The 12779-nt window shown below is 48.9% G+C and overlaps 2 protein-coding genes across 10 annotated transcripts in view; one reads left to right on the top strand and one right to left on the bottom strand.

Moving 5' to 3' along the window:
• The window catches only part of Znf106 (zinc finger protein 106), a 56056-nt gene extending 52775 nt beyond the window's left edge, over positions 1 to 3281 (top strand). For all 5 annotated transcript variants that reach the window (XM_041679262.1, XM_041679259.1, XM_041679261.1 and 2 more), the window contains one exon: positions 53 to 3281. In XM_041679262.1, coding sequence (XP_041535196.1) covers positions 53 to 109 — 57 coding nt within the window. In that variant the 3' untranslated portion in view covers positions 110 to 3281. The remainder of the gene's footprint in view (positions 1 to 52) is intronic.
• Positions 3282 to 5046: 1765 nt separating this feature from the next.
• Positions 5047 to 12779, bottom strand: part of Capn3 (calpain 3) — a 46935-nt gene continuing 39202 nt past the window's right edge. For 3 of the 5 annotated variants that reach the window (XM_041678843.1, XM_041678842.1, XM_041678844.1), the window contains 8 exons: positions 7761 to 7838; positions 7425 to 7482; positions 7276 to 7340; positions 6788 to 6856; positions 6626 to 6704; positions 6319 to 6435; positions 5806 to 5864; positions 5047 to 5492 (listed from right to left, as the gene is read on the bottom strand). In XM_041678843.1, the coding sequence (XP_041534777.1) occupies positions 5466 to 5492; positions 5806 to 5864; positions 6319 to 6435; positions 6626 to 6704; positions 6788 to 6856; positions 7276 to 7340; positions 7425 to 7482; positions 7761 to 7838 (552 nt within the window). In that variant the 3' untranslated portion in view covers positions 5047 to 5465. Of the gene's footprint in view, positions 5493 to 5805; positions 5865 to 6318; positions 6436 to 6625; positions 6705 to 6787; positions 6857 to 7275; positions 7341 to 7424; positions 7483 to 7760; positions 7839 to 8529; positions 8644 to 10981; positions 11000 to 12779 lie in introns of all 5 variants that reach the window. The other 2 variants (XM_041678840.1, XM_041678841.1) reach the window with 2 other exon arrangements.

Here is a 12779-nt window from a genome sequence, read left to right as displayed (position 1 = left end):
TGCTGCTCGGCTGCCTGCTTGTTTCTCATGGCTCTTTCTTTTTTCCTCCTAGGATGTTGCAGGACATATTGAACGACATGCTGAAGATGACAGCAAGATGGATTCGTGAAGTTTTTTGCCTCCCATGTTGGGAAGTCATTTGTAAATTGTTTTCACATTGGCCCTCCCACAGGCCGCTCTGTCCTCCAATGAAGCTGGGAAGGAGAAAGTAGCTCACAGCCAGACCTACCACTAGCAAAGTCTGGGCAGTCTGTGGGAAGATAGGTTACATACAATTCAAGTCTGTGCTGGAGCGTTTAAGGGTGATGTTTAAGCAGATTTTAAGAAACCAGGTTCTTCTGGGAGAGATGACAGTGATTTATGCTAGTAGATTATAGTTGTTTATTAAAGAATCAGATTTTAATTGTTACCCAGTTTGACCCTAATCATACACATATTTTATTGATTCCATTTTTCATTTCTGCTTTATGTTCGTATGAAGGCTTATGATAGGTTGTTCAGGATCAGTTTTAACTCCTTCTTTTGAGATAACTGGGTATTTAAAATTGAAGCAATCATTTTCTTTTTTGATAATTATGTACAGTGTTTCACTAGTGAGTGCTCTGTAGATGGACAGAGCTGGCTGTAGGAACAAAACATGGAGAGTCCCGAGAAACAGCCTTTCTAGTGTTTTAAACCACTCCAGGGTGCTCAGTGTGGCGCCCCTTCACTGCTGCAGTCACTGCCGCTCGAACTGAAGTCTACCTTCATTCCCTTTCCAGCATCTGGCTCTCAGAGTCCACAGAGCCTGGACGCCTTGTGGGTTGCTCTGTGGCCAGCTCCTATCTCTGACTACCTTGCTGTGCCTAAAGCAATGGCACAGGGGGCTCATGGGTGCTTTCACCCCTCCTGCAGCTCCCTAGATAGGGGAGCTGGGGAAAGCATCTAGATTCAGGGATGTGACTTCTGGAGCAGTGTCTGCCTCACATCTGTGCCACTCAAGACACTGGAGCAGTGAAGGAAAGGCAACCATTGGGAGCACCCATGTCACGTGCCTTAGCAGGATCGCTTTGGGCTTGGATTGTCTCGAGACTTGTGTGTAAAACTAAACAAGTGTTACTTTCTAATCTTTCGTTTCTGGATTCTCAAAACTCGGGTTCTTCAGAGGGAGAGGACCCTCATACCACACTTCCTAGCTTCAGGATGCAATGCTTTCTGGTACTAGGATTGCAGATTCTGTTTTTGTACCTGGCCTGATCAAACCTCCCCATACCATAGGCTCTAGGGCAGGGCAACTCCACCAGGGATTGATGGATGGGCTGCAAGCCAGTCTGAATCCTCTGAAATTGCATGGAAGACTAAGTATGTCTTTTTTCCCCCTTGGAATGGTTCCAGTAGTTCTTAGTGGATCCAGAAAATGTTAAGAATGAATCTAGCGGCTGATGATAACTCATGAGTGACTATTGTTTGGGAAAACTTTTGTTGACCACATGGCTGCCGCTGAGATCTTACTGACAAAGCATAATTATGCCATTTCTGTGTAAGATCAAAAACCTTCCCCACCTCTCACCTCCACTCCCTGTAAGGGGGACCAGAGGACACACACTTCTGTGAGTCTGGGAAGTGATTACTTAGGAAAGCTCATGTGGGTTTATTGCTAAACCTGCATCATTCTCTGGACTACAGCATCTCCCGGGTTTCCACGTAGGCAGGCAGCGTGCTAAGGAAGCACAGGTTCCTGTTCACCCAGGGGAGTGCAGGAAGGGATGAGGGTGGCGCTGGTGCGCAGCAGGGAAGAAGAGTGGCAGGTGTTGACCAGCGGTGGGGACGCTGGAGGGCTTAAGGGCATGCTGTTGGGCAGGATCAGGAGGAACTGTGGTCAGAGTTTCCCTTGGTGGCATTGTGTGCATGTGTTTGCTCGCTCGTGTGCGTGTGTGCGCTCACACGCTTGCACCTGCACTGCCGTGTCCTCATTTCACAAGGGTCTCTTTGAAGCAGTGGATTGAGAACTGTTCTCCGGGTTGAGACAGAAGTGCGACTCCTGCGTAAGTTGTTCACTAAATCTATCATTCACATCAGCCCCCGGTTCCCTAAAGGGGGTAGCTCGGGTCTGCTGATTTGATGAAGGAAGTGACTAATAGCCTGCCAAACCCAAGACATTTCTTAGGAGTACTTGCAGGTCATTTTTAATGTTTTTAATCTTTTATGCCTAGTCCAGCAGCTCAAAGCAAAGAAAATCTTAAAAAATCCTTTTGTGTTTACAGTGACGGTTCTAATAAAATACCAAACACTTTGATTTTTTTTTTTAAGTTTTCACTTAGGTTCAAAACACATATTGACTTATTTTGCTCAACTATAAACAATGCAAATTTAAAAAGGGCAAGACATGTCATTCTGACATTACTTAAGTTTGAGAAGTTGTTATTCAGCATTACACTTGTTACTTTTGTGAGGCAAATGTTTTACTCAGGAGAGTTAGTAGTTGAGGATTTGAATTCATGAATTACACAGAACCAAGCCAATACTTTTTGTGATTGAAGTGACTCTTGCCAACCAAGGTTTGGTTTTTGTTCTCTTTTGTTTCTGGTAGATTTATCTATGGGACAATTTCAGTGTGTGGGCATGTGGCCGAGTTGTTGGGTGTGGGTGCACACTTACAGGAGTGACAGTATTATCTCATGGAAGATAATTCATTGGGAAGGAAATTGAGGTATATCGTGAAGTAGAGTTTGAACAACACTGGTCTTGTGGTTTGGTTAAATAGCTGCGATTTGCTTATACTTACATAGCAAATTTGTTCCTGTTGCTTCAAGGAGAACTCTAGGATTAACTTATTAAGGCTGTACTTGCTGTTCTTGTAGTGGTTTCATCCCTGTCCTGTCATTGAGAGCCTTGGGTTTGAGGGAGGTGGCCCAGTAGGGAAGAAGGGGAGAAGCTGTGGTGGGGGTGGGGTCCCACACTTCCAGATGCAGATGTGTGTAAGATTAACCTACTGCTCACCACACAGCAACCTTCTCTTCACCTCCAGCCCAAGGACAAGGCCCAGAAGTAGCCCAGTGCTGGCAGAGGGTAGAAAGGAAAGGCCGTGGGGAGAGCAATGCCCAGAACTGCCCAGCAACTTGGTTTCTTATTGTATTCCAACATTAAATATGGATTAGAAGAAATGTCAGGTGACGTTTGACTGCAAAGATATTTCTAAACAGCCTTCTTACGTTTTGGTATAAAAGCTGTGAACTTCATAACTTTGTAAGTGAGATATAAAGCAAATACAAGAAGAAAATAAAGTACTTTTACTAAGTGTTCATTTTGTTACTTTGTGTTTTCATAATTAAGAGCCTTTTTCACTTTGGCGTAAAGAACAGACAGTGAGCAGGAAACATGGTGCTCACGTCAGACAGGCCTGTGAGCAGAGGAGCTGGGATGCAAACAATCACCTCTCCTGCACCAACCTGTGCTAACTGGCCCATCCTGCTGCCCATTTATTTGACTTAAAATTTGTTTACTTTGCCAGGCAGTGGTGGCTCACGCCTTTAATCCCAGCACTTGGGAGGCACAGGCAGGCGGATCTCGGTAAATTCGAGGCCAGCCTGGTCTACAAAGCGAGTTCCAGGACAGCCAGGACTGTTATATAGAGAAACCTTGTCTGTAAATAAATAAGTAGTTTATTTCATGATTTCATACATATGCACTTTGATCATCCCTGTTCACCCTCTACTGTCCATGTGTGCTCTACATCAGCAATCCTGGAAAATATTTGAGTGGTCCTTTTGCTCGGGAACTAGCAGTCGTGGGGCTGGAAGGGTGGCTCGGGGGTTAAAAGCACTGACTGCTCTTCCAGAGAACCTGGCTGTGGTTCCCAGCACCCACGTGACTCTCACAGCCATCTCTAACTCCAGTTTTAGGGAATCCGATGCCCTCTTCTGCCTTCCACAGGCACAAGGCATATAAGAGTTGCTTAGACATAAAAGCAGGCAAAACACTGGTACACATAAAACAGATTAAAAGAAAAGGTAGTAGACATGATTTCGGTAAGACTCAAGCCTTTGATTTTATATGTATTTTCCATTATATTTCCTGAAACTAGAGCTTGCTTTTCCCCACTAATACATTGTACCTTTCCAGTACCTAACAGAATCAGGTATATCCATAGGCTAAACTGGGTTTTATTGTTTTGTTTTTCAAGACAGGGTTTCTCTGTGTAGCTTTGGAGCCTGTCCTGAAACTTGCTCTGTAGACCAGGCTGGCTCCAAACTCCGCCTGCCTCTGCCTCCCAAGTGCTGGGATTAAAGTGTGCGCCACCACCGCCCGGCCTATACAGGGTTTTCTTTGTGTTGTATACGTGTGTGCAGGTGTGAGGGTCAGATCGGCTTTGGGTGCTTTCCTCCATCTCCCTGTGTGCAGGTGTAGGGGTCAGATCGGCTTTGGGTGCTTTCCTCCATCTCCCTGTGTGCAGGTGTGCGCATGCCTGTGGAGGTCAGGTTGATACTGTCTTCAGTCTCCACCTTTCTCATGAAAGCCGAGGTTGTCTCTCCCTTTAACCCAGAACTTGCCAGCTCAGCTAGACTAGCCAATCAGGCCAAGGATCCCCTTTCTTTGTCTCCCTTTGGTATGAGAGTACAGGTGGGTGATCACTCCTCCAGTAGGCTTTTTTGGTTTTTCAAGACACAGTCCTGGCTGTCCTGGAACTTACTTTGTAGACCAGGCTGGCCTCTAACCCACTGAGATCCTCCTGCCTCTGCCTCCCAAGTGCTGGGATTAGAGGCGTGGACCACCACTGCCTGACCTCCACCTTATTTTTGAGACAGGCTCTCACCAAATACTGTCCCTTTGACTCGACTGGCTGGACAGCAGGTCTGTAGAATTCCTGTCTTTGCTCTCCAGTACTGGAGTTACAGGTGTGTGCTGCCACACTTGACTTTAGGGATCTGTACTGGGGTCCTCCATGCTTGTGTAGCCCTGTGTCTACTGAATCATCTCCCTAGCCTCAAACTAGGCCTTTCTGGAGGTGATAAAAGTATATCTGGAAGACAGTCATGCTGTGGCTAAGAAGTGATAAGAAAACTGGAACCAGCCATACATGTGCCTTTATTTAGATAGCTTTTTTCAGAACCCAGCCAAATTGTCAGATACCCCAAAGTATCAGCCCTGCTTACCCCAGAGTAAACCCATCCTAAAACTGGCAGAACTGGGTGTAGACTTGGTGACTGGGCTCCTGTGTGAGTACCTCTAGCAGGTACTGTAGACAGCCCAGTGCAAGCTAAGTGGGCAGTTCAGAATCAGCAGTGAGGCTGCACCTAGGTCGGGCAGACACTAGCCTTCGGGTGACAGAGTTCTCCCGAGCATCAGGCTGGACACCAAGATTTGGGGCATAGTGGAGAAGGAACAAGACCAGAAGCCCCCTAGGCTTCTACCGGATTCTTTGTGGTCAATGGCTCTAGCTGGGTTGGGTTGGAGTCCTGATTGATCTTGCATGAGGCCTGCCTGGTTCAGGCATACATGGTAAGCTGCAGCCACTGAAAGAGGAAACCCCACATCAGTACAGAAACAAGCAGAGAACCGTCAGCCCCAGGATCTCTCACATAGGGAAGCAGACAAGGGCAGGGTCTTAAAAGGAGCATCCTGCTCCCTTTCCTGGGTCTTTTCTAAGAGAGTGTTTTCTGGAAGTGCAACTTGGGGGACAAAGGCCTCATGGTACACACGCCCCAGGAACCACTAGGCCCCCTTTCAAGTCCCTGTCTGGGAGTGAGGCGCACACAGGGTCCAGTCCGTCTCGTTCACTCCACCTTGGTTGTGTGGTGCGGAGGGTGTGCTGTTTGTTACGCTTACCTCGAGAACATTCAGTTTGATGATGCCATCTCCGTCCTTGTCGAATGCATTGAAAGCTCCTGTGTGAAAGAACGCATAGGCCAAAAGCCAGTCACTATCTCTGCCACGATGGTTTGCACTTTCCTATGAGGGTTTTGGCTTTGTTTGTGTTTGCTTTTTTTAAAGAGTTTATTATTGTGTGTGCTTCTGGGCACATCACAGAACACATGTAGAGGTTGGAGGGCAGCTCTGAAATTGGTTCTTGCCTTTCACCTCATGGGTTTCAGCCATTGAGCTCTGGTCACCAGACACATGCAGCTGAACCAAGGTCTATCCATGGCGCCTAGGCTGGCCTTAAACGCATAATCCTCCTACCTCTGCTACCTGCGGGATCACGAGTGAGCATTACCTGAATGCTCAGATTTGTAGTTGAAGAAGCCCCTGTGCCCTGCTGACCTTCAGCACAGATCCACGCAGTACATTGTGGTCATGGTGTCTCTTCACAGCAGTAGAAGCCCTAACTAGGACACTTACTGAACATCCCCTCCAGCCTGACGAAGCAGCAGATGAAACTGTCAAAGTCGATGTTCATGTCTTTGTCTGCATAGCGCATGGTGATGATGTCATAGAGTTGGCTGTTGAGGTGGAAGCCTAGAAGGGCAGGGAAAGGAAAGGGAGTGAAGTTCGCAGGCTTGCAGTCTCTCTTTCCTGCTTCTTGGCCACACTGGCCTGGGAAAGGAGACACTCCCCCTTCTCTCTGTACCAAGACCCTAGTAGTCGCCCATCCCATCCTGCTTTCACAGGTCTCGGGTCTGCATCTTATGCCCTCTGCCCCCAGCACCTGCATCGTTGACCGCGTTTCGCATCTCATAGCTATTGATGGTGCCGGAATGGTCTGTGTCATAGTGTTTGAAGATTTTCTGAGAATAGAAAATTCGAAGATAGCGGTTACACACAACCCCAAGTTAACCCTGCCCACTCCCACGTTAGACTCCCGTCCTACCTGCCAGGCCTTGATCTTTTTCCAGAGGTGATGGAACTCCTGCAGATTCAGCCTCCCAGAGCCATCTGTCTGGAGGATGGATGTCAGGGCCACATAGAAAGATCCCCTGAACTGGGAGTGGAATCTAGGGTACCATGCAGGAAGGCGGAGCAACCAGCATCCTCTCTACCTTGCTCCTGATCCCAGGTTCTATCCTTCCCCTCCGTCCTTAACCAATCAGAGTTCCTGCCATCTCTACTGCCCACTGAGCCTGTCCCCTAAGAATAGTCCTTGTTTGGGCAGCATCCCAAACAGGATTTCAGGCCTGTGGTAAGACAGAAGATGACAACAAGCCAGAACCCAGTATCCTTCCCTAACTATTCCTGCCAGACCAGGATGGCCTGAGTCAGGATCCCCTTAAGCCTTTCCCTAGGCATGGACACCCCTAATTGTTCCCCTGACTCTATGGACAGATGGAAGAGGATTGGGGATGGTGGCCGGAAGGATACATCCATGAGAGCTATCATGCTTCGGCAAGACTCCAGGGTGAACCCTTGTGTCTTCAGGTCCTTGTCTGGGGGGATGGAGAAGGGTGAGGAGCTGCTTTCAGACAGCTGTGGCCCCTGCCCATCCCCCGCATCTGGCGCGAGTCCCTCACGTTTGTTCACCACTGTGTTAAGGACATTCTTGAGTTCATCTGCACAGATCTCCATGTCCTGCAGGAGAGGAGAACTGTGAAGGACAGAGCAACCAGTGGACCAGTCCCAGCTGCCCATGCTTGTAAGATCCCTGTTCTTCTGCCGTGGGAAGCTGGGGCTTTTCTGAGCAAGGCAGGCCAGTTTCTGCACCCTCGGCTGTAGCAAGCAGCTCACAATCCAGTAGCTGTGTTAGTCCCAAACACAAAGGCACAGGTTTCTGTGAATGTGACCCACATCCTCTGCTAAACAGTGGGTCGCTTGAGTTGGGGGCCTGAGGCTAGGAGGAAAACACGTACATCGCCTGCGATCTGCCTGAAGATGTTCCGGAACTGTTGCTGCTCCTCAGTCTCCTGGTCTGTGTGGCCAGGCCGTGCCTGTGGGGACACAGAAGACCAGTTCATAAGAACCTGGGTCTCAGTCCCAAACAGCCCCGCAAAGCAGAAGTAGCTGGCGCTGGCTTATGTTCTCAGTCGACCGGCAGCGCCTTCCTCATTTCAGCAGCTCTGGCCCTCTGCTTCTCTAGCCCTGCCCGGCACCTCTAGCCAAAGGACGCCTTTGCCATGCCAACATGCAGATAGCATCCTCCATCCTCTCCCTACCCTCTCCACTGTTTGGAGCCCGGCTCTTCCAGTCAGGTCCTCTAGCTGCCTCCTCAGTCCAGCCCACTATGTGGGTACTTCTGGGTAGAGTACATGGCCCCCGGAGTTCTGTAGGACTGCATGGCTGCTGCCTCCCCCACCCCGCTTTCTGCTACCACCCTTTTCCCTCCCTTGTCAACAACTCTGAACTCTCCAGCAGGCCTGTCTCAGCTCTGTTCTCTGTTCTCCAGAAGGCTGTCCTGCCATTCCTATCCGGGGACCAGTTTGGTGTGGCAGCCGACCCGAAGACATTTACCCAAGAAGTACCCCGAAGTTCAAAGAAACTTGCTGAGGGGGTGACTCCAAACCCCTCTATGTTGAAGAGATAGATCCTCCCTGGTAGTGGCCGTAACCCCCACAGGCCCCTAGAGCATAGCAAAACCCCAGTGCCAGCTAAACTCCCCATCCACGCCGCATGCTCAAAAACCTGTGGGGCTTTCCCTTGCTTATCGGGCCCTGCTTTGTCTTTGCCCTCCTCTGCCTCCTGGTCCACACCCAGCTCCTTGTTGCTGTTTGCTCTGTCTGAAACGAAGATGATGGGCTGGGGAGGGGAGGGGAAGGGAGGGGGGGATGGAGAGGGCAGGAAGGAAGCAAGGATTACAGGCTGATAGGCACCAGAGATGGCCTCCCGCCTGGAGCAGCTTTGTCCCGTGAGGAGGAAATGGTCACACTCACACTCGGGAACTCCTGAGTCTTGGTTCAAGTTCTATCTCTGCACTGACAGGCTGTGCGACTGGGGAAAGATGCCGAGTCTCTCTGGTAGGTGTGTGTGTGTGTGTGTGTGTGTGTGTGTGTGTGTGTTTGTTTGCAGCTGAATTTCACTACATAGCCCAAGCTAACCTTGAGTCCTTGAGGACACCATGCACTGGCTTGAACCTCAGTTCTTTTTTTTTTTTTTTTTTTGGTTTTTCAAGATAGGGTTTTTCTGTGGCTTTGGAGCCTGTCCTGGAACTAGCTCTGTAGATTATTAATGTGTAGTATAAGATTAACTGGCCCATTATTTTATCACGCCAACCGCATTTCTCCCCATGGTAGTACAAAGTAGTTCATATAAAATTCTAAGAATGTTGAAAGTATATGATGGACATCAGTTGTTTTAAATCACTGATTTTTCAAATGAAAAAACATTGAATTCCCCCAGTGTAAAACCCATTGAAAATGAGGCAGTGGTGGTGCACGCCTTTAATCCCAGCATTCGAGGGACAGGCAGGTGACCTCTGTGAGTTCAAGGCCAGCCTGATCTTGAGAGTGAGTTCCAGGACAGGCTTTAAAGCTACAAAGAAACCCTTCCTTGAAAAACCAGGGGGAAAAAAAGGAAGGAAGGGAGGGAGGGAGGGAGGAAGGAAGGAAGGAAGGAAGGTAGAAAAGGAAACGAGGCCTTCCAGCCTTTCAGGTCCATCATGGTGGCACACAATTATAATCCCAGCAGAGAGAATAACCACAAGTTCAAGACCATCCTAGCAGAGAGCAGGGCTCTAGCCCCCCGGTACCCAAGGGACCCCTCAGAATGTGCTGTTTGGTGGCTTGTCAGCACCCCAGCCAGCCTTTCCTTCGTGTAGGAAATGCCTTCATTGGCCATTTACTCTCAGTTTCTGAAGCTGGGAAACCCGACTTTTTCTTCTGATAGGGTTTTTGTGGGGCCAGATGAGTTCCAGCAGCAGGAATGTTACTTTAAAGTTCTGCTCGTGCAAGAGCAGAGGCTACAGATGGGGCTAGAGCATGGCACACAATGACAATGGAGCAAGCAGTCTCAGCCACAAAAGCAGCCTGACCAGGGAGGCCCCACTGGCCTCCCATGCTGTTTAGGTCACCCAGGGCGACACAGGGGAAAACAGCTCTACCAATTTTGGCTCCAGGAGGCGCCCTAGACCCCAACTTGCTCTTCTAAACAACAGCTCTTGCTCAGGCAAATGAAGCTGGTGGGGATCTCTGAACAGGCAGAAGTGATAGACTGAGGGGACCAGTGGGCAGTACAGCCACGGAGCATCTCTACCAGCCATTCACATAAAGGCTCGCATGCAGGTCTTGACAACACCAGCCCTGGAGTGTAAGGGACACTAGGGAGGTGAGGACAAGAGACTGGGTTCAGAGTAGACATATATGGTGCTGGTTCCAGTGTCCCCACTGCTCCATGTGTGCCCTTGGTCACATCACTTCACTTCTCTGAATGTGAACCCTCACTTCTAAAACCATAAGCAGTACTTACCTTGTAGATGCTATTCTATGGGGAGGAGGTCAGGGGCTGCTGTAAGCAGAGCACACCGTATATGTTCCCTCTGGATCAGCACCTGAGCTAGAACCTCTGCAATAGCTTCCCCGAGATCACCAGAAGCACCTGTCCCAAACCTTGTCTGATGGCTGTGCTGTTTCAGAACACCAATTGGGGACCACCTGGCTCCAGTGCTGGCTTTGTCTCTTTCTGGCTGGGTCGAAATGTGTGCCTCAGGCAGACCCATTTGTCTATCCCTTTGCTCCCTCTACAAACAGGACTGATAATGGAGCCACTGTCCTAGGATTACTGTGAGATGGAGGTAATCCATGACAAGTACCTGAAGGTACCCAGCCCAGCAGAGGCTCCAAGGAGAGAAGGAAGAAGCACTCTTATACATGACACACATGTACATACATGCAAACATGTTGCACAGGTATACATACACATGCATGTATGTACATGCACACATGTTGCATGGGTGCACATACACATGCATGCATGTACATGCATACACACACGTTGCACGGGCGTACACACATACATGTAACACAGGTGCACACAATGCATGTATGCACGCAATGCACACATGTTGGACATGTGTTCCCGCACGGGCATGCATGTACACACACATGCACAGTGCCCTGCTCATCCACCCTGTTATACTCACCTTGTTTTTTTTCTTTTTCTGCATAGAAAGGGAAACAGCAAACGGGGAATAGGTGAAAATCAGGTTTCTAGACTAGCCAGTGCTCGAGGCTCTGGGGTCCAGATACAGTGATTGGTTGGAACTTAAAAGGGTATGAAGGCCAATGGGATGGCTCAGTGGGTGAAGGCACTGCCACCAAGCCTGACAACCCAAGTGTGGCCCCTGGGAACCACATGGCAAAAGAAGAGCACTGGCTGTCACAGTTGTCCTCTGACCTCCACGTGTGCATGTACATACACTGATGGAGGAAGGTCATTGGCTAATAAAGGAACTGCCCTGGCCCATTTTATTGGTTAGAGGATAGGTGGGAGGAGTAAACAGAACAAAATGCTGGGAGGAAGAGGAAGTGAGCTCAGAGTCTCGACAGCTTTCCTCTCGGGAGCAGACGCCTGAGAGAGACGCCATGCTCCTGGCTCCTGGGCAGACGCATGCTATGAAGCTCCGACCCAGGATGGACATAGGCTAGAATCTTCCTGGTAAGCGCACCTTGGGGTGCCATACACAGATGATTAGAAATGGGCTAAATTAATATGTGAGAATTAGCCTAGAAGAGAATGGGCCAAGCAGTGTTTAAATGAATACAGTTTGTGTGTTGTTATTTCGGGGCATAAGCTAAGCTAGCCGTGCGGGCGGCTGGGGTGCTGGGGATGCAGCCCCGCCGCCCTTATTACTACAGTTGGCGCCCAGACGTGTGGACAGCCGAAACCTACTTAAAAAACCTGAGAAGGCTTAAAAATAAGGGAGAGAGAGTTTAACACAGATTTTTGCTGTTTGTTGGTGTCGTGCTGTAGAGAGATTTCCTGATTCGGCAACAGTAGCAGAAAAAACGCTGTGTCATTTTAAAGCGCGACTTCCTGGGGCTGTGCCGCCATTGCGATCTCTGTCTGGCTCCTGCGGGAGACAGAGCTTTTGAATAGAGCATTTGGAGTAAAGTGCTACGATTTGTTTGATGGCAACTAGACTCGCTGTGTTCTCGGGTCTGCTCTGCTTGTTAGAGGAAAGCATGCGCTTTCATCTAAGAGAGGCTTCCTGACTCAGCTTTAGCTGCAAAGCCTGCAGCTCTTAAGAGGTCCTGCCAAGAAACACTTAAACGGTGTTGACGAAAAGCTGAACACATGCTTTTCGGTTTTCAGCCATAGCAGGAAAAAAGCTGCGCCGTTTAAAAATGCCGGCTTTCTGGGCTGTCCTGCCAGGGCAAACTTTGACTTTTTTACGCAGGTGGTTTGTGCGGTTTGCAAGCACAGGCTGCTGAAGCTCGCTTGCTGGCAGGGACCTTGAAATGCCATAGAGTTGTTGCAGTAAACGTGGCTACAGCCAGTACCTCAGCCATGAGGCTGGAAAGCTAAGGAATGGACTACATCTAGCCGGCAAAGCCACGCCTTTAGTCCTACTGAGATTGCTTGGTAAATTAAAGACTCATGTGGTCAGAAAAACAGAGAGAGATACAGTAAAGAGAGATTCAAAGACAAAGAAAATTTTTAAATGGTTTACAGTGTGTTAAAAATATATGCAGACTAAAAGTTGAAGTTCTTAAAGTAAAAAACAAAAAAAGGAAGAGAGTTGTTGTGTGTGGTAGCACACGCCTTTAATCCCAGTGCCTAGAAGGCAGAGACAAACAGTTCTCTGTGAGTTCAAGGTGTCTTAGCATACACCTTTAATCCCAATGCCTGGGAGGCAGAGACAGGCGGATCTCTGAGAGTTCAAAGACAGCCTGGTCTACAGAGTTACTTCATGTCAAAGATACAGAGAACCTATCTCA

Source organism: Microtus oregoni, unplaced genomic scaffold (genome assembly GCF_018167655.1).
Source record: "Microtus oregoni isolate MIOR12 unplaced genomic scaffold, Mior012 000031F_ref0000149, whole genome shotgun sequence".
Lineage (NCBI taxonomy): Eukaryota > Metazoa > Chordata > Mammalia > Rodentia > Cricetidae > Microtus > Microtus oregoni.
This window is presented reverse-complemented; position numbering and strand designations above follow the sequence as displayed.